The following is a 23,272-nucleotide window of genomic DNA, read 5'->3' as shown; positions in this document are numbered from 1 at the left end:
TTCTGCTCATGGCGTCCTAGTGCTTGGGACCACTGAGAGGAGCCTGGCTCCATCTCTTTGGCACACCCACTTGCCCCTCCTTTTAGACATTTATGCACATTAAAGATGTCCCCTCTCAATAGTCTCTTCTCGAGACTGAACAAGCCCAACTCCCTCAGCTTTTCCTCGTAAGAATGATACTCCAGTCCCCCAAACATCCTCACTGCTCTGCACTGTAGGACTCCCCCTTGGGTGCCAAGGGGAGTCAAACCAAAACTACGCTGAACCCGCCTGGGGCTCAGAGGTGCCCGCTGAGGCAGAACCATCTGTTTCCATGCCAAAACCAAAAAAGTGTGGGGTTTTTCCTCACAAAACCCGCATTTCCCCCCAGGGATCGGCACGCCCGGGCCGTTAACGCGCAGTGGGCACAGGCGGTCCGCAGCCGCATGGGCCCAGCCGCCGGTGCCGTCCGTGGGCCGGGGAGCCCTTGGCGGGGCGGGGAAGGGCAGGGCCGGGACGCGCTGCCTCCCGCCGCCGCCGCCGTTCACTTCCTGGTTCCTCCCGGCGGCCGCTCCACCTCCGCGCAAGGGGCGGGCGGGCGGCCGGCGGAAGGGGGGGTGCGGTGCCGTGCCGTGCCGTGCCGCTGCCGGCGCGGGGGCGGCGGGGCGCGCCGGACCCGCGGCGGCGGCGGCGGCCACGGCCACTGGGGTAGGTGGGTGCGACTGACAGCGCGGGGCGGGGGGTGCTGGGGGGCGGGCAGGTGTGTGCGCCGGCGGAGCGGGGCGGGAGCGGGAACTGGGAGCTGAGAGCTGGGAGCGGGCCGCCAGTGGACGGCATCCCGCCGCCGCCTGCGCCGCTGCACCAGCCGCCCCCCGGCCCCGCCGCTGTCCCTGGTGTCCCCGGCCCGCGCGGCCCCTCGGCCGTACGTGCGGGAGCCTCGGGGGTGGCGCGGCCGCCCAAGGGCCGCGCGGGGCTCCGCGTCCCTCGGCGGGGCCCCCGGGCCAGGGCCGGGCGGCGGGTCGTGTCCCGCAGCGGCGTCCCCGGGACCTGTGGGCATCGGTCGGGAAACGGGCGGAGGGCTCCCGCTCTCACCTCTCCGCCTTCCAGCGCTGGGTTTTAAATACTGGGAAGCTGAACGCGTTAAATGATAGCGTGCTAAGTACGCGGTTTAGGTCTGCTCCGCGGCCTTTCGGAGCAGCGTTGAGTCCCCTCGGCAGGAAATTAAAAGTCGGAGCCTCCAGCGATTTCGTCGGGGTCCTGTGACCTGTCGGTGGATTGCAGTGGTCCTATAATTTGCTAATGCGTTGCAGCGATGGGAGCAGCTGGACAGCGCGTGGAGCTGACCCTGTCGCTTCCGAGGTGGCTTTGGTCACCAGGCGTGTGGCTGCGGCTGTCCCATGGCCCCATCGGCCAGGTGCGCCCCCGGGATCGGCAGGAATCCCTGGCGAAAGCATGGCGCTGTGCTGTGCTGTGGCGGGTTTAGTTGAAATGGATGGTGAGTTTTACGTGGCAGTAGCAAGCGATCCGGACTGATGTAGAACGGCAGCTTCTGAGTGCTACTGGAGTTGTTCTGTAAGGTAAATTTTTAAGAAGAAGCAAGAGTTCACGATGGCTCATTAGAAAATAGTCTTCAAGAAAATAATCAAGAAAACAGGCCTTGGGGAGGAGGGGGCAGCAGTCTGGTCCCTGATGGGCTTTCCACTTGGTGTGTACCATTGAGGGATGTGGGATGGAGAGCTAAGTTCGTTTACGTGTCTTTCCTTTGATCCCGATTAAGAAAAGCTAAACTGTGTTATTCAGCATGAGAGAGAGCGACAGTGTGCCAGACTCCTGGCACAGCAAAGGTGTGTGTGGAATATCAGATCTGTAGGAAAGGAGCCCAAATTTGGATGGTTGTTCTGATACGGTGGAATCACAGAGAAGGGAGGGACTGGTGACTTATGGTGAGTGACTGCATTGGGTGTCTTGTGGTGTACATAGCAAGGCATTAGTGAGGACCATATTTTCCTTTGCTTATTGAAAGCAACAGATAAGTCTTTTGCCTAGCGTTACAGGCATTTCAGTGATAAGAGTCCTCATAAGGGGAGCCACGCCATTCTTACATCTTTTTAAAAACACGTGTGCAATAAAGATGCACTCCTTCAAAGGCCATGACTCTGTCAGCGTAGCTCTTGGTGCTGCCTCACTGATGCAATAGTGTTTGTCACACCAGAGGGACCTGCTGCTGGTAGTAAGTTGTGTCTGACTGAATGCTCATTGAGATTTACAAGGTGCAGGCCCAGAAACTCTTGTGTGTTTATAGGTTTATGAAAGGGCAAATATCAGGGTCTGTCTAAACCCCAAAATATTTGTTGTGGCATTTAGGATCCATAGCAATAACATCTATTGGGTATTCTCATGTATGTTTCTGCTTCCTTTTAATTTTCATTTAAAGTGATATAGTTACAGGCAAGGGTGTCAATTTCAGTTTGAAATTGCTTGTTTGGTTGTACACAAATGTAATTTAATCCAGATAATGGGAGTAGGTTGCAAGAAGATGAATGCCTAATTCCTCAGCAGATGCAGGTCTGCTGTGCTCAAGTTATGTGTTTTTTCTGGGCAGTTTCCTTTGCGTCAGCGAAGGGGAACAGCTGACAGTCTTCAACAGTGTGTGTGTATCCTGGGCAATGGTCGCTCAGCTTTGGTGAATTGCTTTTTCTTACCTAATATGAATTTACTTTTCTCAATGGGTGGATTGCTGTGTGCCTCCAGCAGGACAGGAGCTAGCAGTGCTGCATAGTCCATGCAGTTTAAACCTGTGTGTTGCATTATTTCAGGAAGACTTGCTCATGGAGCCAGTTTTACTGTGCAGACATTTCCCATACAGCTGTGACAGGGCATCTCTCCTGTAGAGGAGACTAGATGGGCACCCACAGTGATGTCAGTCTGAAAATGGACTGGCTGTAGCTCACCCAGTCTCTGCAGATATTAGTTGGCTGAGCTTATGCTTTTCTCTGATGCCTCTGCAGTGTAGACATGACCTTTTTCTTAGGGCAATATTCAGGAATACAGTTTTTCTGCCTTCCTGACAGAAGACAGCAGATAATGTAAAATATGACACAACAGAATAGCTTGTTGTCAGTTTTTATTTCCCCCATCCTCCGCTTAGCTGGTTGAAGGAAACTAAATGTGACCAATTGTACCTGGAACATCATATTTAACCTGTGCATGTAACTGATCTGAAGCTTTGGGTTGTGTTCAAGAAAACGAGAAGTTAAAGCTTTCCTAATTGAAGCTGTGTGTTTCCCGGGTTAGTGCAGGCAATAAGGAAAGAAGATAGCCCTTGCCTGGAGCTGCAGTGCAGCAAGTCTGCCAGTAACACTTCACACATTGTCCTTTTGAGAGGGAGTCCAGAAACGTGAGCCAGCTTGTTTGCAGGGTGTGGGTGCCAAAGACCTCCCCATATGGCAGCAGTTCCCTGCTAGTGAGGTGCAAGGTGTTAGAGGCAAGGTGCAGCTAGGTGCTGGCTCACTGCATGGGAGCACTGGTGTGTTAACTCCTGTCGCCTGCTTCTGGCTGTGCCCCTAGCTTGGGGGCTGCTTGAGAGTGCTTCTGGAGACTGGAGTGAGAGATTTGTCTAGCCTTATAGCCCCATATCTCTCTTTGCACCACCAGGGTGACCGTACAGAACCCGTGCTGTTACAGGAGAAGAGGTAGAAGTGCAAGAGGAGGGGGAAAAAAGAGAGGATAGGTATGGAAAGGTAAGGAAATGAGAGGGAAGGGTACAGCAGCAGAGTTCAGTTAGAAAAATGTTGGGAAGCGCTATTCCAGGAGCAAGTAAAACAGCAAGTAAAAAAAGGACACAGAAGACTCACTGTTAAGATCCTTTGACAACAGAGGAATGTTGAATGAGAGGAAATGCAAGGCCTTTATTGATGTTCCTGCTCCTGGGCTGGTGGTGGATGGTGTGCTTGTCATGTTCAGCTGTAAGTTTTGCAATAATGCAGAATTGACAGGGGTGACCAATCTTAAGTGTGGTGCAGCATGCAGAAGTTAAAACAAGTGGGCTGAAGCTGAAACAGTGTGAGTGAGTAAAGGTAGTGTAAAATACTACACTCTTGAAAAAAAAAGGTAAAAAAAGACATATGTGGGCTTAGTGGGAGGGCAGTAGTACCATACCATAGATTGCAGAGAGGACTGTAGCAGATGATAAAGGTAGGTAATGTGATATGCATTCTTTGTTCTTTGCAATGCCCACTTGAATTACAGATGTCCAATACAGTACAGAATAGATAAGGGAGATATTATATATGGTAGCTGGTCTTGTCTTGAACTCTGTATTTCAAAGAAAATTAAGGTTTACACACAGAACTATTTTTTATGGCAGTAAGGATCCCAAGGATCCCTGCTGCTTGCCAGCGCTAAAGTGAGCAAAACAAGAAATGCTTAGTTTGCCAACTCAGATGTTCTTTGCTATGTTTCAAAAGCTTTAACCTACAGCAACTTTGAAACCTGCAGGTTTTTCCAGTTCTCTGAAGTAGCAGCGTATGTTTCTTCCAGTTGTGATTTTAACTTTGCAGGATAGAGGTGATAATTGTTTGGTCCCTGTGTTTTTAATGTGCTATTTTAATGTATGCCCTGTGTACTTCTGTAGTTGGCTTAGGGATCTGCTTAGGTGTAGTATGTAGATTTGAAATCTAAATGCCTTACAGCCTTTATACCTACATCTTTACTTACCCATATGTGGCAAGGCAGAATAATAAACTACAGGCAGGGGAATAAAATCAGAGAGTGAGTGACTTGTTCATGCTTGTGAAGAGGGGGCTGTAGCAAAAGCAGGTGAGAGCCAAATCCTGCGATAGACCATCTTGAGTGAAAACCTATGTCTGCTAGTTAAAGTGCTCTTTCTGCCTTGAAAGATAGTAGTTAAAATATTTTTTTAGACTAGAGGGTTTCTGCCAGCTTCTTATTATGATTAAAACTTTAAAGCTGCAGCTCTTTCCTGCTCTGCAAAACATATTCCTTATGCCATGAAAGTTGTGTGGTTTTTTAAGTTGAAACTAAAAATAATACCAGTTTTATAGATAAGCCTTTCCCTTTATTTTTTGTCTTTGTTAAAAAAAAAAAAAAGTTGATAAAGGACAAATTGAGAATTTACGTTCCCCTAATCCAGTGGCTTGCTGTTTTAGGTCCTGAGTCAGCATGTAAATTGCAAAGCTGTCTAGAAGACCAGGACAGCTTCTCCTGTTTTGTCTCTCATAAGGCTGTGCATTCAGGATAACTGCAGTGCTGTGGGAAAGCATGACATCCCCATCTGTTGTTTTCTATTTCCTGGTGCAGTCTCCTGCACGATTGCTCTTTCCTTCCAGTGCTTAACTTTAGATAGGTGGCAATGCAACAAGGATGGTATGTTCAGGATTAGTATTTCTCTTTTGACATGGGTTAAGTAGCTTGTGTGTATTTGGTTTATTGGGAACTGTGAGATTGAAGTAACAGAATATCTCTGTTGCCCTTGTAGCTCTGATAGTTAAAAACTGACCAGTTATTTTGTAATGGTTCATTACTTAATGACAGTTTTATAAAGTACCTTCTATCTCTGATGAAAGACTTATTAGGATCACTGACTGTGATTAGTCCAAGTCAGATCCAAGTCTGACCTCAGTCATGATGCCCTTGTGATTTGTGCCCTGTTTCTACATGTTGCCCCAATTTTGTCACTCTTCCATAGTGGTCCAGTGTTTTTGTACCTTGGACAGTAACTACATTGTCTTTGCTCTCCTTTGCTCTGGCTGGCAGCTGACAGGCCTTTTGGTGGGGGTGCAATCACCAGATAACTCAGACTCTTAGGTCAGTCTTTATTGCATTATAATTTATTTATATGATACATGTCCATTAGTTAAACAGAAATGATACAGACATGAACCAGGGAGCTGTTCCCATCCCCCCCGAGAGACTGCATGCCACAAGCATCAGGATAGGGAATCCCCTGTATTTGTAATTCAGAAAACATGGCCTTATTTTTCTTACAGTTCTACTAATGGAATTCCTCTGGCACTGTTGAAGTTGCTTCTTGTCTACACTGATGTAAATTAGAGGAGGACTGAGGGGTTTGTGCCTTATGTGGTTGCATCTTTTTTGAGGTGCAGTCTGATCCAAACCCTCAGGATGGAGTTTCTAGATATGACAGACATCTTTGATGTAATTTCCCCCTCCCCTTTCTCTCCTTAGGGAGAAGTTTCCTCTGTGTATTTGCTCTCCTATTCAAATGTGTTCTTCAGGAAGGCATGACTTCAATTAAATCTTCCCCTCTAATAAGATGCTTCTAATAAAAATAATGAAAGTATGATTTTAGCATGAGCCATATTTACTAAGGTCTTGTTCATGTGTGGCATCTTTGAAGTAAGAAATTAAAATTAGAAAATAACATCAAAATAGTTGATGTTATAAACACTTTTGCAAGCAATTACTGTAAAGCATTCTATTGCAGCCATTTACTCCCTTTATATATAGAAAAATGTTATAAATTGGTTATCATCTGGTTTAACTTGCTCTCTATTCCCCTTTTTAAGGGAGGTAATTCAAGCCTGTGCTTTTACCCTCAGGAAACATAAATATATTTTAAGCCTTGTAATTTTTTAAAGATTTCTTTACGCCACTTTTCTTGAGTATGGGAACTGAAAGTGTTGCAATTGCCTGACTTCAGGAGTCAAAGGATTCAGGAGACTCTTGAGATGTTTGTGAGCCTTTTGCTAAAGGCAGATGCATAGCTGGTAATGTAATATTTAGGCTGTAACTATACTCCTTAAAGCAGCCTGAATTTCCGGGAGAAAAGTGAAGAAGTATATGTGGTAGGCACAATCCTGTTCCCTGTCCCTGGAGGAGGGCTGGCAGCGCTGACTTTGCCCTGTGATAGTTCGATCTGACTCATCGGGTGTCCCGTAAGCACAGCGTTAACTTCTGTGCCCTGCTCCTTCCCTCCTTTGCCGTTGTAACCCAACAGGAGGGTTCTGCCCCTTTGGGTTTTCAGCCCCAACTGGGGTGGGGTTTGTTGTGTTTGCTGTTTGTTTGGTATTTTTAACCATGTGTGGCGTCCCGAAAATATGCCAATGGAAGTACAGCTCTCCATAGCAAATTTGAGCCTGCTAATAATAGGTTTGCTTTTTTTAGCTGCCTTTCGCAGACTTGTTAGATGTGTCCCGTTGACCCTCCAGGGTTTTGTAAACCAGAGGTTGGAAACTGCCATGCCAATGGATATCTGGATGAATCTGCAGGAGACTGCCAAAAATTCTCAGCATAGCTGGCCTCTTTTGTTGCACTCCTGCAGATCAGAAAAAGCTTTTTAGGCCTTGCAGGAGCCATTAGGAAAATACATATAAATACTGATATTTTCTTATTATCTGTGCTTTGGCAAGTTTTCACAAGCTTGTTAGATTTTGGTTGCATGGAAATGTGGCAGGAGAAGCATAGGTAAAAGCCCTTTTAGTTAGGAAACTCACCTTCTCTTATGTCTCTTGCAAAGGAAGATTTAAATATGCAGTGTTTTAATCTATTCAGTTTTATGTGCAGAAAAAATGAAATAAACTTAAAAATTAATTCTTCTGCAGTTTCTGTCTGTCTGGAGCTGACTGATTTTGTTTAAAAGGACATCTGTCCTGTGGATCTAGATTGCTTGCCTTAGCTGTCGTGAATATAGTAAGCCTAGTTATATATGTCTGTTTCCTTTTGATGATAAAAAATTAACTTTAGTATTGTTTGTCAGCTCTCAAGGTACTCTGTGTGTCATAAAAGCTCTTTGGAAGTATTCCTTTAAAGTAAATTAAAAACCAAACTGAAAACCTAAAAAAGTTCTGCCATCTGCCCTGATCTCTCGTCTTTTTATTCTTTTTTTTCCCCTCAGTATTGTTTTCATGTAGTTGGCAGAACTTGAAATTCACCTAGTTCATATGGCACAATGAAAATGTAACCTCTTCCCCGAGTTCAGTGTTAATGGACTTGTAATAGAGGAAATGGTTGCAATGTACATAGTAATGCTGTAGTTCTGCAAGTCATACCCATGTGCTTGACTTCACTAACATGAATAATTACATGAAAATCAGCAGGTTCACAATGATGGTGGTTTTAAGCTTGTTGTAAGTTTTACATCAGAACCTCATGTAGCTTTCAGGCACTTACTGGGTGAAGGTTGTTTGTACATTCTTAGCAAATTCTTTAGCTGTCACAGGCAATTAAAAACCAGATTTTTTTGACATGGCTTATGGCAAGTAAAAAGACAGTTTATCAGTTTATATAGGGTGTCGTAGCATATTTTAAGTGTTCATTGTAGCAGGAAGTAGATTTTCATTTTTGTTTACATTTCTAACTTATGTATTACATGTTTTTTGGTTGTTCCTGTATTGCCAAATGCCTTCCAGACAAAAAAAACAAGAAAAGGTCTTTGCTCTGTCATGTCATTAAGCTGAATTGATGTGTGTGTTGTCATTGTATCTCACATTTACCTAGTGGCCTCTCTTGTAGCCTGACACCAAGATTAAGTCCTTAAGCCCTTTGCCTACATTGTTTACATATTGTTTGCTCCAGAGCAGGAGGAGCTGACATATTCCATCTGTATTATAAATTAAGTTCATATGCAGCATGATCAAAGGGCAAACCAGTTAGGGCAAGTTACTGCTTCCACCCTGCTACAACCTTTTTTTTTTTTTTTTGGTTGTTGTATTATTTATCTGAAAATACCAAACTGGATAACATAAACCAAAACAGATGTTTGTATATATAAGAGCAAGGAATTAAAAAAAAAAACTCACTAACCGGGTCATGTAGGAGAGAGGCTGAGACTTTAAGCTCCTATAGCTTGACTCTTAAGATAATGAACACTAAAACACATATGTATTTCTCAAAACAGTGTATGGTGTTTATGTACTGATTTATTTTGTTGTCTAATGAGGCCTCTAAAGCGAGCATTAAATGGCAGAGTACATTAAATAACAAAATTTTCCTCTAGCCACAATCAGGGGCCTGTGCTCTGTCCTCTTAACTCCCTGCAGAATTGAGTCTCCAGACTTTCATACTGAGGGGGCCTCAGGGGTCCTTCCAGTTTCTCCTTAGACAGTTACACAGCAATAGGTTTTTCTTAATTTCCCCAGTTTAGCTTAATAATAAATTATTATTATTATTATTATTATTATTATTATCTCTCTGAGAGAGAGCTGTAGGACTTTTATTGGAGTGAAACTATTATTGGAGTGAAGCTACTTCCTGAACTTGCAAAAGAGATTAATTTTTATTTCACTGCTGAAGTGTGCTGTTCAGGACTAAACCCACAGCTTAATCACTGTGTATTTGTTCAGCTTTCAGTCAGCCTTTGCTCATACTGACCTTAAGGTGACTTGTCAAACGGATTCCTTTCTTAAATAGGAGTTTGCTTTTCCTGTGACTGTTTGATTCCTTTGCTTTGGGATACAAAACCTTAGTGGGGGGAAAAGGCTCAGAGTCTAGGCAAAAAATCCTGAGAGTCTGTGTTCAGGACTGTCCCAGCTTGTTACTGTACCTGATGTGTCAAGTTTAAACTTTCAATTGAAAGTTGAACACCTAAATTACAGTTTTCTTTCTTACTTTTTAGTATAATGTGATGTTCTTGTCAACTAAACACTGTTGTCAGGTGTGAGTCTAATTATGTCAGTTTTATTTTGAGCTGGCAAACAAGCACAGCAATTTTAATAAGATTGTTAAACAACACAGTGAAGGTTAACCTGTTTTCTTGAGGGAGTGAGGGAGTGAAAGAACTAAGTCTCTGAAATACTTGTTAAGTCTGTGTGAATGCTTGAATACATAGTTGTCCTTACAGCAGTTGTGAAAAAAGGGAGAAAAGGTATGCATATACTAGTAGGTATAGATTTATCTGAACTTAGACTGCCAGATTGTTTGGGTAATCACTATTTACAAAAATTACATAGCTTGTCTTCCTAAATATCAGAAATCACGAGGCTAAATTATAGCTGTGGTTAAAATACAGAGTAATTACAACGTGTTACGTGAATTTTGTGAATGAGGAGTGGGTTTTTTGTTGTGGACTTTTTTCTTGTCAAAGTAAATGACATCCTCACGAGGACATTATCATCTTGATATTTCTGTTCTGTGGGATGTGTATATAAATACAAGACTGATATGCTTTAACATTAATTCACGTGACTTTCTTCAGATTCATAAACCACCTTAAACTTGCTTGGCAGCATACTAAATGTTCAAAGTGAAAGATAAGAAAATACCTAATTCTCCTAGTTTATTTATAAGAGTTGTGCTAGAAAACAAATACTGTAAATTATCTAGTTCATCTGCTTCTGTGCACTTAGGAGGTTTGTGCTCCTGGCTTTTGCTTCTCACTGCTTCTCAGCAGTTCCAGTACCTCTCTTTGTGTCTGTCACTCGCAGTCAGGTGCACAAAGCTTTGTGCTTGGATGTAATTAACCATCCTGCTCATTAATAACCTTATTCTTTGACTGTGAAAGAATGATTGTCCTCTTATGAATTTGGTCTTTTTAAAAGAACAGCTGAAAAGTAAACTATCACCTCCTTCCCTGTTGAGATAGGGGAAGCAACATCTCCATTTAGGCTGGTGTTAGGCAGAGTAGAGCTTTCTTCTTGTACTTGGCAGAATTTAGCCATAAGATTTGGAGAAAAGTTTGAAGTCCTAGGGATTTCTGCAGTTCTCTCACTATGTTTTATGTAAAATATATCCATTTTTAAACAATTAATGACAAAAAGAGCTTTAGGGTGAACTTTCTTGACTGAAAAAATAGTTAGCAGTGAACATTTTCTCTGAATTTAAATGGTATAGTGAACACTCTTGTTTTGCAAAGCCATGAGAATAAGCCTTACATTTTGAAATAGCAGGAAGTTGATACCTTCCATTCAGGGATCTGCAATTCAATGTATTTAGTAGTAGAATTATTGCAGCCATTTTTGTAGAAGGTGGGTCTTCAGAGGGTGTAGTGTTATGAAGCATTTAGAGCCCTAAGCAAATACTCTGAGTAGAAGTGTGTTTGGAAGAGGTTGCTGGGTGGGTAAAGAGCTGCTTTCAAAGTGTACCATTCCAGGTGTGCTCCAGCATCGAGTGGTGGATGGAATGAGTGCAGATGGATTGATGCCTTGCCAAAGACTTAGGAGCACCCTCTCTGTTTTCTCTAAAGCCTGCATTTGGTGGGAGTTACACTGAAACACAATCCTGGTGCATACCTGGAGCATTACTATTCCTGGTTCCAAGATGGCTCTTACTCTCTGGATAGACAAGGTGTCTGCAGAGCTGGAGAGGAGAGGACAGGGCAATGTCAGTGTTGGTCCTCTTGCTACAGTAGAGTGGAGTTGTCTGGAATATGGGAAGCAAAACAAATGCTATTGAGGGATGGAGCAAAGGTGGTGGGAGAGGCATGGCAAAGCAGAAGACTTCCAAGGGGTGTAAGGCCAGAGGAGGAGGTGAGACTGGGAAAGAGCTGTTGTTGGGAAATAACATCCTCCAGCCAAGACCAGAAGTTCCTGTCAAGATATTTCCTGGGTTGCTTCTTAATCAGTTCCTGCAAATCTGACTGTACTGCTGTTTGTTTTTGCACTTTTACCCCAAAGCTGGGAGTCAGTGGGTAAGGAGGAAGGAAGCCTCATCCACTTGCTAAGTTTCCCAGTATGTGTAGGAAAGACCCTTCCCCAGATATGAAGCAGAAAAAAGGGGACCCTGCCAGCTGTGACAGGAGTTTTCTCCCCTCATGTAACAGTGCTGAGTTCTTGCTTCAGTTCCTGTTGTGGCCGCTCCTGTTGGCTCCTACCTGATGACTTTTTCTTCATTAAAATACTTGTTGCCTTCCACTTAGGGAGGTGGAGGTGGCACACAGGTAGACCTAGTGTGTAATTAAGCACTTCTTAAAAGCACTTAGAGTCTTCTGAGTAAGGAGTGTTCCGATAAGCGCAAGAGTGTGGTTTCCCAATCCATTATTTTATGTTTGATTTATTTACCTTTTTTGCTTTTTCATCTCACTTTCTGCAATTTTCCCATGCGGTGACCGTGCCGTTATGTGAACAGAGGTCTGGATGTCTGGCAGAGCAGTGAGCACTGTTTCTGACTCTCTTTCAGATGCAAGTATGGACATAATAGCCTATGATGATTACTCCAGTCCACCGCTTCAGAGATATTGAAAGGACACCTGAATACCTCCAGCCGGAAAAGTGTGTTCCACCTCCTAGCCGCGCTTCCCTGGGAACAATGTGGTTTATTCGAGATGGCTGTGGTATTGCATGTGCTGTCGTTACCTGGATGCTGGTGTTCTATGCCGACTTTGTAGTCCTTCTTGTCATGCTAGTTCCATCGAGAGATTATGTTTATAGTGTCATCAATGGCACACTGTTCAACACCTTGGCTTTCCTCGCTTTGGCTTCACATTTTCGTGCTATGCTGACAGATCCAGTAAGTATCCACCTCTCTCCGTGTGTCTCGGAAAGAAACAGGCGGTGTTTTTCTTGTCTGCTAGATGTTGGGTAACTCAGTTGCCGAGTGAGTGGCAGATTTAAATAACTTTTGTGTGTCAGCCTGCTGAGTGAGGCTGCTGATGTGGTATGCTAATTTTTCGTCCCACTCAAGTCGGATGCAAAGTCAGGGACCCAGCGTTAGATTCCTGGTGTGTGAGCAGCTCCTCTTTCTGCGCTGGGAAGGAGAGTGTTTCTCTCCGATGCTGTTTTCTCCCCAGTGGCAGATCTTGTGTTTGTGGCTTGTTGTGTCTTGACAAATAGGAAAGCTGGAAAAGCTGGTTTTGGTTGTCTGCCTTGGCAAGTATTGCTTCAGCAGAATAGAGCAGAATATGTGTTGTTTTGAAAAGCTGTGTTACCATGTCTCATTCTACTGGTTTTGTTGAGTGTATTGGACGATGCTGAAATAAATACGGTCTGAGCATGAGATGGCAGTTCTTAGGCAAGTTGGGGAGCAGCAGAGCTGTGAGATCCCTTTGTATGTATCCTTAGGACATTGCTTTGAGAGATCAGATCTGCTGCTCTCTCGTCTTTCAGTTTGTGACAAGGTAAAGTTTAGCACCATGATGTTAATTCTGAATGGCCTGTGATGATTTATTTTCCTTAATAACCTCTGGACAGTAGACTCAGTTCAAAACCCCATCTTCACTAGTTAGTGGAAGGAAAGACAAGCTTAGACTTCTCCTTCCTCACAAATATTCTTGCTGCTGTTGGGAGTGGTGATGTGCCTCTGATAACTCTGTCCCTTCCAAATGTTATTTCCCCCTTGAAACCTTGTTAGGTGCTGTTGAGACTTCAGTACAATTGTTGTTTCTTATATTGTAGCTCTTCCAGAAGCCCCAGCACTGCAGAAATGGCTTGATTTGGGGTATTCTCACAATTTGTGGTAAAGACTGTTGAATTGCATGCTACTGCTGCTGGGCAGAAGTGTAAGCAGTACTTCAGCCTCTGAAACTTCTGATCACTGGACTCGGGAATGAAGGGTTGCAGCAGTTTGTTAGATAGTTTGTATCCTAAGGGTGGTTGTTAATTATTGTATGTTGTGTGATTTTTATGCTTAGGGACCTTCAGGTGGCTGGAATTATTTTGCTGAGTTAGCAGCAGCTCTTGTGAAACAAAAGCTGTATTTTGAAATGGGCTAGTTGGAGCAGTATTGGAGAAGCAGATACAATTTCTGTTGAGAGTAATTGGGAAAAGATATGTTAATTCCTTGTGTGAGGTGGGATTTATGAATGTGGATGGAGAGCCAGTGGGATTTTGTTTCATTTTTATAATGAGGAATTCAGCTAAATAAAATGCAGGAAGGAAGATACAGAGAAGGGATGCACTAACATCTGGCAGACAGTGAGTCTGGGATTAAGGAAGCTTCCAGGACATGGGGAACCAGAGGCATATGTAGGATGAGAATGAAACAAAAAGCACTGCTGAGGCAAACAAGAAGAATTCTTATTATAAATAAATTAACAACTCAGTTCTTCACAATTGATAGCAGGTGTCCTGCATTTCAGTGGGTCCTTCTAAAAACTTCTTCCAGTGGATCCTTGCTAAAAACATTCCTAAAGTTTTGAGCTTTGCTGCATACTGAAGAGAGAGAACATGAGTTGTAGCAATTTTGTGGAAATTGGTTTGGTAATTTTTAAATTAGTCAGGCCTGTTGGGTGGTTTTTGTGAGAAAAAGCCCCCAAAGATTGCTTTAAAAAGTCTCACACTACTGGTTTAATGTGCAGTTCTCTCACTCATGTATCACTCCTGTTTATTGCTGTTAGGAGGTTGTATAGATGTATTGAAAGGAGACTCTTCCATCAGAAATCTATTGAAATATTGCATCTCTGTTTTTATTTCAATTTAAAAAGCCTTAAATTCACAGAAGTAAATTGTGCCAATGTACTAGCAGTGTTTTCATACACCATCTTTCATGGTGCTCTTTTTTTTTTTAGCAGGGGGAGTTTCTTTGGTTTGTTTGTTGTTTTGTTGGTTTTTTGGGGGTTTTTTTTGTGAGCAAGTTTTTGTCCCTATAAAAACTGTAAACTCATGAACTTGGGCTCCTGTAGCAGCAATATGTTATCTATTTAAAGATATACTTTGAAGTGGAAATTGCACAGCTAAGAATTTTTTACCTGGTCTTATTCAGGTGTGACAATTCGTAGTGTTCACTGTTTGAATGTTAACCCCCAATTTAAATAGCAAATACACAGTGGAAGCATAACTATAAATACATGAGTTACTTACCAGCAACTCTTAATGTACACAATAATACTTCTGAAGAAGCTGCTTCTACTGGCATAAAACATCTGCAGTTTTCTGTGTGTTAGGAAACACTGGCATGATAAATTTGTTGATGGGCAAAGAGGGATGAGGATTCTTAAATATTTTAAGGTTACTGTAGGACTACAAAAGACTAATTGCTTAAGTGGAGGTTTATTGATTTAAAAAAAAAAACAAACCAACAAAAGCCCCACCAAAATTATGTGTAAGTATGTGGTTCCATATTTTAAGACCACATTTAAATTTCTTTCCTGAATCTTCTTGCTCTTCTTAAAACTCTGTTCTGTTGATCTTAGGAAAACTTTTATTTCTTTTTCTTTCTGCCCCTCCCATAGTTTTAAGTCATCCTGTTGTTCTTAGCAGCCACAAAGTGCACAAGTTAATCTCCTGGTTTGTTTTTTTTTTTTTTTTTCCTGCAGGGTGCTGTACCCAAAGGTAATGCCACAAAAGAGTTCATCGAGAGTTTACAGCTAAAGCCAGGACAGGTGGTTTACAAGTGCCCAAAGTGTTGTAGCATCAAACCCGACAGAGCACATCACTGCAGGTAAAGTCTGTTCTGAGGAGGGCTGTCTCATCAAGACCTCAAGAATTATTCACCATTGTGCCTTGTTATTGCAGTCTGACACTGCAGTGGGTCAGTTGAGGGATTGGCATGCAAATTCTGTTGCCATTAGTACCAGACACATTTAAGCTTCTCACAAGAAATCTCATACCTTTTCTGACAAATGCTCATATATAGGAGGCCAGGGCTACTTTGTGCAAAGTGAGAAACACTTGCAATTTTTGAGTGCTGCCTTGGTTCCAGACTTCTAACTGACATTCCATAAATTTTCATGTAAACATGACTTGAAAAGAGACATTCTATACCAAAATGCATAGAAATCCATAAAACGTCTCCCAAAGGGTCAGTGTCTTTTCCATTTTTGTTTTTATCCACAAACCCATTTGTCAAACTATGTATTCTATTTAGAAGTGGTATTTAAGTTAAAACTGAAGTGCAGGTAACCGTATATGTATTTTTAAGAGTTCAGACTTCCACATTTTCATTGAGTGCTGTGACTTTGTTTTTGTGCTGTGTGATAGATCAGTATGCCTACTGATCTGTCATGTCCTTTCTTTTTCTGGTAGGATAAACTTCCCGGAAGACAGTAACTGGTAGTGAGCTTTTTAGTACTAAAGGCAGTGAGCAAAAAAATAACTACTTCCTAAAATTCTCTTCTGCTTTTAAAGCAAGCGAACCTGCTTTCCAGTAAGTAGTTAATAAGTTTGCACTGGTGTCACTTCCTTACCTACTCAAAAACCAATACATACAGAGAGAGCTCGCACCTGGGCTAGTGCTGATTCGTGCAGTGGTCTTGTGGGGAGGGAAATATGTGCTAATGAGCTGAGCAAACTTGTCCTGCTATTTGCTTTTTTTTATATTTGTTTTCAGAGCTTCAGTTTGCAGATGTTTTTATTTTTTGTTGGTTTTCGTTATTTTTTAAATTTTAATGAAAATCGGGAGTTGGTTATTCAGCAGGAGCAATGTGGTCATGCCTATCACTTATTAATGCTACTGTAAAATCCCCTCTGACAGCTTTTCAATTATGAATGAAACTTCACATCTAATATGCTGTCTTGGTGATGACTCACAGTGTAGGTAAATGAAAAGGACTCTGGCTAAACACAAAACCTTGTCGCTGTGGTCCTTTTTTCTGTCCTTTAAAGATAAGGTTTTAGACATTAAGATTTGGGAAGGTGATCCACTCACCACTGATGCTATTGAGAATCTTCAGTCAGACAGTTCTTTTTTGTGGCCTAGGAGATTTATTAGACTTTAAGACACCAAGGTTGAGTGTATGCATCAGCAGGAGATCCTGCTAGCTGTGTGCCAGAGGAACCAGGGTGTTTTTGATGGATGTGCTATTTAGTGAGTCCCCTGTGCCCACTAAACTAGTCCTGCCAGCATTTGGAAGCTGGGTGGTTGAATGGGGGAAGTGTCTGACTATGGGCAATCCCTGCTCCCTGTAGTGTTTAGTTGTGGTTTCTGTGTTTCCTTTTCCACCAGCTAGCTTCCCGTTCTCCCTGTCATCCAACTGTTTTTGGTACGTGTACATGGAATAAAACTCCCCTCCCAGTCTCCTCTCCTGCCTCTTTCACATCTGTGCCGTGGCTGTTTCAGGTTGTCCCTCTGGGGAAGTAGGAGCACTTGGAGGGTTGCTTGGGTACTCCCCTCTCCCGAGCCCAAGGGAAGGGTGTGCACACCTGCACACAGGGAGGCATCCTCCTCCTTCACCATCTTCCTCACCTTACCCCTTCCTTTTTTTTAATCACAATGAGAGATACTTGTCTTACAAAGTACATTAGCTGGCAGATAAATTGCTTTTACTGTGCCTGCTGATTTTAGACCCCATGTAGCTCCAAATAATTTTAAGCTGCTTGTTCTGGCAAAAGGTGGCTTTTTCTTGTTTCCCACTGGACGTGGGGCTGACAGATAGTACAGCACCCATGTTTGCCTGAGGAGAAGGAGCTCCTGATGTGCTTGCCTGGACTTTCATTTAGGATCAGGCCTATAGCAACTCATTTGTTTTTCAGGCATAGCCCATATCCTTGGGGATTATCCCCTTCCACCAATTAAAGTGAGTGAAAGGCTGTTCTGACAGAGATTTTCTATTATTTATCATACATGTTGATAAGAACATATTTATGTTTTCGTTTGAGTTTCCCTTAAGTGTTTGGGTGTTGAAGTTTATTATTTATATTGAGGTCAAGATGCTTTTTGTTATAAGAAGAAAAATAAAATTAGCAGAGCACTTAGTCCTTTCTGTTTAATTGCTGCCAGAATTGTTCTGGCATGGCTCTTTCCTTTCTGGGTCTATTGTTTGTTTGCTTTGGGGTTTTGTGTTTTTTCATATTTGATTTCTGTGCTTGTTTGTACAATGTGGTATCAGGAGACTGACTGGCTTTCGTCTCCTATCATATGAGAAAGCAGCAGAGAAAAAGGCTTCCTTTATTATGTGTGTTGAAGCAGTCACTGACTAAGCAAGAGAATGATGTTCAGAGTAATATATAAAGTAATAACATTTTAATTATTTGACTTCCAGCCACAATTTGCACATTGGCAAGAATTTGAATTTTGATTTCATTAGTCTGGTTTTGTGAAGTACTTTAACATCTAATTTCACCTTGAATGTCTATTGTGGTACCATCTTCCTGACTGACTGCCACAGCTATTTTCTGCTTGATGTCAAGAATCTTTCCTAATGCCTTATTTGATTGCAAGTTCCTGCTACCAGCAAATGTTGGCAAATAAACCTGAGTTTGTTGTTAGCAACTCTGAGAAGTATCTTTATTCATTACTACCTTTTGTATATTTGTGATTTATGTTTAGTTTTAATCTGTGGACGTTTTTACAGGCCAAATAGATTAAAACTAAAAAAAATCACAGATTTTTTTTTCCATCTGTCTGAATGTATTGTTCAAACCATATTTTGGAAAGAACCATTGGTGTGTGGCGTTAATTTTTGCAATGGTGGTTTGGTATTGTATGATTCATTTTGAACAGGCTTAGTCAAGTAAGCAAACCACAAATATAAATATGGTGGCAAGTAAATTCTTTCATGTTCAGATTTCGCCTTTGGTTCTTTAGCTGAAATTCTTTGTCCCCCAAATCCCTGTAAAATCCTGTGTTCTTGGAATGAAAAGTGCTGTTAACGAAGACCTGTGTTCTTTCAGTGTTTGCAAGAGGTGCATTCGGAAAATGGACCATCACTGCCCGTGGGTCAATAACTGTGTGGGAGAGAATAACCAGAAGTACTTTGTACTGTTTACAGTAAGTATTTCACAGGTGATGATTGAGGTTGTCCAGTGGGAAGTGCTGAAATGTAGTGCCTAGTCTGGTGAAACAGCTCCCAGGGCTGGTGTTCTCTTCCTTTGTGTTTTGGAAGAACTTTATGGGGACCTGCTGTGGGCTTCTGTTTCACTAATTAGGAAACACCTGCCCCCCCCACCATCCATCCACAGCAATAGGAAGAGGCATCACAGGAAGCATTTGTCAGGGCTTTTTGAGGTTTGCATTGATGGTTGCTCAGCACCTATTTTGTAATGTGAGTAGTGTATTGTGGTGCTGAGCTCTTTGAGGGAGGGGCCATCCTTTTACATCAAACACTGGCTGGTAGGATCCCAGGCCATATGTAGAGTTCCTAAACATTATAGTTGTACAAGTATCTGTGTGGGATCATGTAATAAGAGCTGTTGCCACATCTCAAAGAAGGAGTGGGAAGTCTGCATCCCCTTGGATAAGAATTATCCACCTTTTAATTGCAAGTGGTTTATTTTTGTACTTGAAAACCACGGAGGTGCTTGACTTTTTGTACTATATCTGTAGCATCATGAGTAAGAAAACAGGAGTACAAACTTGAACAGTGGATATTTCTGGAAGGTTTGAAAAGTGTTTCATCAAAGTGAACTGCAAATATCCCGTGGGAGTAGTGTGAACATTACAAGGCTGAGTCTCAGTGATGCTCTGTTTTATTAATAAATCTTCTGAGACATCTGTAGGTTTGAGGAAGTATGTTCTCATATTACCAAGCAGAAAGGAGGAGATTTTCCGTTAAATGACAGGCCTAGTGTTCTATGCTGGGGTTTGCAAGGATGTGGATTACAGAACAAAATGAATCCTATTTCTTTCCTATGAGCAAACAGGTTTTTTTAAACCTTGAGAAGTGAGCTAGGTGTTCTAGTCCTCTCAAAAGGATTTCAGTTACTATTAGGACTTGATATCCACTTTCTAGCAGACTGTATTTTAGACTTAATCTGGTTGAGAGAAACAAAATAAGGGTTGCTGGTTTTGTTATTGAATATTCTTTTTAATACATGAGGAAGTGAAAGAGCAGCAACATGCTCAACTTGCAAGGAAAACCAGAATGCTCCCCTATTGCCTCTTACTGCTTCCAGAGGTGTTTCTTGTTACAAAATCTCTCTCACTTCTGCTATATTCCTATCTTCCTCAGAGTTGTAGGTTCAGAAGAGTAACTTTTTTACCCCTTAGGAAATTGTAATCTATGTGTGACATTGCACATAGCTTTTGTTCTAACTTTTTGTTACATACAGTTTTTCTTACAAAGCTAAGACCTCGTTTAAACCAAAAATTATTATGTACGAAGTATTAAAGCTTGAGAGAAACTTTCTATGCTAGTGCCTACCTCAGAGAAAATACTTCTAAAAAAAAAAAAAGTAATTTTTCTGAACCTCATACTGGAAAACAAAGTGCATTTTCTAGTTAAAAGAAAACGACTGTTGTTTCTCTGGGAAACTGTAGTGCTGTCAAGAGCAAGGATGTAGGCTTTGGCAACTGGATACCTTGATCAGTGTTACTGTTCTCTGAAGGTTGTGCAGTGCTGAGCTGAGGTAAGGGCAGTGAGCTGTGTGGAAGGCCACTCCGGGACACAGGAGGCTGGGCTTTGGATTCAGCTGCTGTTGGATTCAGCATCTGCCTTGTGTTCACTCAGAGCTGTTCAAAGGAGAGAATGAGTCTATGTAGTCATGCTGTTTGCCAGCTTCACAGTGCTTTTTCAGGGGAGATGGGAGAGCTTGATAGTTTTTGGAGTTGTTTTGTGGTTTGGTTTTATTTTGAAATCTTAGCACTGTGCTTTTAAATAAAGTGTTGGGAAGATAAAGCATTTTGGTCTTTGAACTCACTTGATACCTGTATTACATCCTTCATTTTTCAGATGTATATAGCACTGATTTCCCTGCATGCCCTAATCATGGTGGGATTTCACTTCTTGTACTGCTTTGAAGAAGACTGGACAAGTGAGTATAAACAAAATACCTTATTAAAATAACAGATTATCCTTTGAATAAGAACTTAAAATGCAGTTGGCTTATTTCAGAAGAATGTTACCAACGTTCTGCTATGCTATCTCTATTTTTAAATTTTTTTTGTCTTTTTAATGATCATTCCTGGGACTTCATAATTCTTTTTGAGCTGCTGGAATCTCTGTCCTGAAAAGTCCTCTTTTAACTTATACCTGATAGTGCCTAGGTAAAAGCTGATATGTAAAGACACCTAAGGAATATGTGTGCAATAACCTACTGTTGGCATGAACACAGCACTAATTTCCTGAATGCTAGCAAAAGATAAGAAGAATGTGTGTGCTTTTTTTAAAAGGGTACTGTGAATCATTCTTGCAAGACTGCCAGGAAAACATGCTGCTCGTATCCAAAAATCCACCCTTACAAGAACAAACAATTCTTTTCCTCAGAAAAACATAAACCAAACAAACCAAAACCAGAGCCCAAGCAGCTCAAAAAAGTGAAACCAAAAACCTCAGCATTCACTCTGAAGTAGTCAGTGAGTACATTTTCACAAAGTCAGTCTGTGTATGTTCCTAAAACCACAAATGGATATGGGAAACCCTTAATGTAATGCTGAGTTGAACAGCAAGGTATCAAAGAACGTGTGTGCACATGTATGTACTGCCTGTGAGTTTTTTTGGAAAAAGAGGAGGGTTTTTTCCCTTGGAATTGCAGTAGTAGTCTCAATATCATGACTGGTTTTAGATCATAGTACTGCAGAGGATACACATGTGAATTGAATTTGAAAAGGTTGTTCTGCACTTCAAAACTTTTAAAACAGCTGCCAGCAGTCACTGAGAACATCTGCATTTGACTGCAGTGGCCAGGGCCATAAAGGAAGGATACATTAAAAGATATATCCCTTATGTCCTTTCTCAGAGCCTGTTCCTGTGGGGAAAGCACTTCCCTACACCTGTCCCAGGTTTAGGTGGCAGAGCAAAGCTGTTAGGAGATGGATGTGCTGTTCCAGCTGCCTTGTGTTTGTGCAGATTGTGTTAGTTCCTGATTATCTGTTTAAGTCTAAGATCTCATTAGAAAAATACAGGCTTTTGGTGAGAGTCTTAGATTTTGGAAAAATCTGGAGATGTTCTGGCACTTACAGCACTCAACTGTAACTTTGCAGCACTCAACTATGACTTCGGCCCTATAACATTACTTTCTTCTGCTCCTCCTTTCTAATTACCTTCTTGGGTTTCTTTTTTCAGCTCTTGCTTGAGGTTGCACTGTTGAGTATGAGGAAGAATAGGAACTTGGTTTAATCTGACCTTCTTTTAGTTACAGCTTAGAACAGTTATGAAAGGAAGCACACCCTGGTTTTATGTTGGTGCTACATATGCTCATGTCCTGACTGCCAGCTTGAGATTTTTAATGGACTTATCACTGTGGAAAATCTGTTAAGTCTAAGATTTAAGAGAGAACCTCCATGTGAAATGGAGGAGAATGGCATCCTAGTTGGTATGCTGGGGAAACACCAAAGTGGAAAAGAAAGTCGCAATCTTGAAGTGTTGCAGGGGTTTTGGTGGGCTTTTTCACTTTTTTTGAAATTTGAGGGAGTGATCATTTTATGATTGAATGTCAGAGCTTCCCTGTGTATCTTTCTGGGAATGTTGTTCATATAATTAATTGATAGTTTGGGTATGGGAAATTCATGGCTTAGTGGGTATTTTGCAGCAGCTGCATTACTTGGTGTCTATCCTTCCAACTCCACTGTTTTGTCTTCACAGAATGTAGTTCCTTCTCTCCACCAACTACAGTGATTCTACTCATCCTCTTGTGTTTTGAAGCTCTCCTATTTCTCATCTTCACCTCAGTTATGTTTGGGACCCAAGTACACTCCATCTGCACTGATGAAACGGTGGGTGTCTCGCTCTCTCCTTTACCCTGTCTCTCACCATTTGTAGAAACAGTGTCTACAGGGCTACAGGGTTTTGCCTCATGGCACAGGGAGACCCATGTACCCTCTGAGGAGAGATCCAGTGTAATAAAGCTGAGTTAGCACAGTGCTGGATGGTGCTCTTGAGGGTTCCTGTGGGACACAGTACCCTGTGTATTGGCTGGGGTGCTGTGTTGACAGTAGCTCCCATGAGGTAGGCATAGGTAGCTGGGGTTACTCTGTAGAGAGTATTTGTCCCTGTGGATTGGAGAACCTTTCTCCTTTAATGAAGTGCTTTTACATCAGTATTGTCTGAAATTCAGCTGTGTGTCCTGGTTGTCACTATTCACAGATTTATGTGCTGGAAAGGCTGGAAAGCCAAGATGAGAAGTTGGGGGAGGAACACACACGCACACTTCTTTTAGCCTAGAAGATTTTCCAGCCTTAGCTACCTCTTCAGCAGTTCAAAAACTCTTGCCAGGAGGAAAAAGAAAAGGGAGTGGAGTAGGCTCATGGAAACTGCTGGATACAGTCTGCTGCAAATCCACCAAGCCATCTCTGATTTGAAGATGGCATAGTAGAGATGATATAGTAATATTGCAGTCCTAAATCCATGTATTGCTCACTTCTGCGAAGATGGAGCTGGTGACTCCTGGGGGTGTTCCCACACTTGTGAATACTTGCACTCTTCACCAAGCATGCTCAGGTAATTGAATTAACCAGAGTGGCTGGAGAGACGTGATAGTCTTAAAAGAGGGACAGCTCTTCTTTCCTCCCCTGCCTCCTTTAGGTTTCTTTCTCCTTGTTTGCCCATGGCCAGTTGAAGCTAGAGTAG

At 42.2% G+C, this 23,272-nt stretch overlaps 1 protein-coding gene across 3 annotated transcripts in view; it reads left to right on the top strand.

The window, feature by feature from the left end:
• Positions 1 to 600: 600 nt before the first annotated feature.
• ZDHHC3 (zinc finger DHHC-type palmitoyltransferase 3) overlaps positions 601 to 23,272 on the top strand; it is a 30,313-nt gene continuing 7,641 nt past the window's right edge. For 2 of the 3 annotated variants that reach the window (XM_036406844.2, XM_036406846.2), the window contains exons 1-6: positions 601 to 687; positions 12,073 to 12,402; positions 15,146 to 15,270; positions 18,441 to 18,537; positions 20,438 to 20,519; positions 22,289 to 22,419. In XM_036406844.2, the coding sequence (XP_036262737.1) occupies positions 12,097 to 12,402; positions 15,146 to 15,270; positions 18,441 to 18,537; positions 20,438 to 20,519; positions 22,289 to 22,419 (741 nt within the window). In that variant the 5' untranslated portion in view covers positions 601 to 687; positions 12,073 to 12,096. Of the gene's footprint in view, positions 692 to 12,072; positions 12,403 to 15,145; positions 15,271 to 18,440; positions 18,538 to 20,437; positions 20,520 to 22,288; positions 22,420 to 23,272 lie in introns of all 3 variants that reach the window. The other variant, XM_036406845.2, reaches the window with a different exon arrangement.

The sequence above is a fragment of the Molothrus ater genome, chromosome 1 (genome assembly GCF_012460135.2).
Source record: "Molothrus ater isolate BHLD 08-10-18 breed brown headed cowbird chromosome 1, BPBGC_Mater_1.1, whole genome shotgun sequence".
Taxonomy (NCBI): domain Eukaryota; kingdom Metazoa; phylum Chordata; class Aves; order Passeriformes; family Icteridae; genus Molothrus; species Molothrus ater.
Note: the sequence above shows the minus strand (reverse complement) of the source record. Positions and strands in the feature narration are given on the sequence as shown.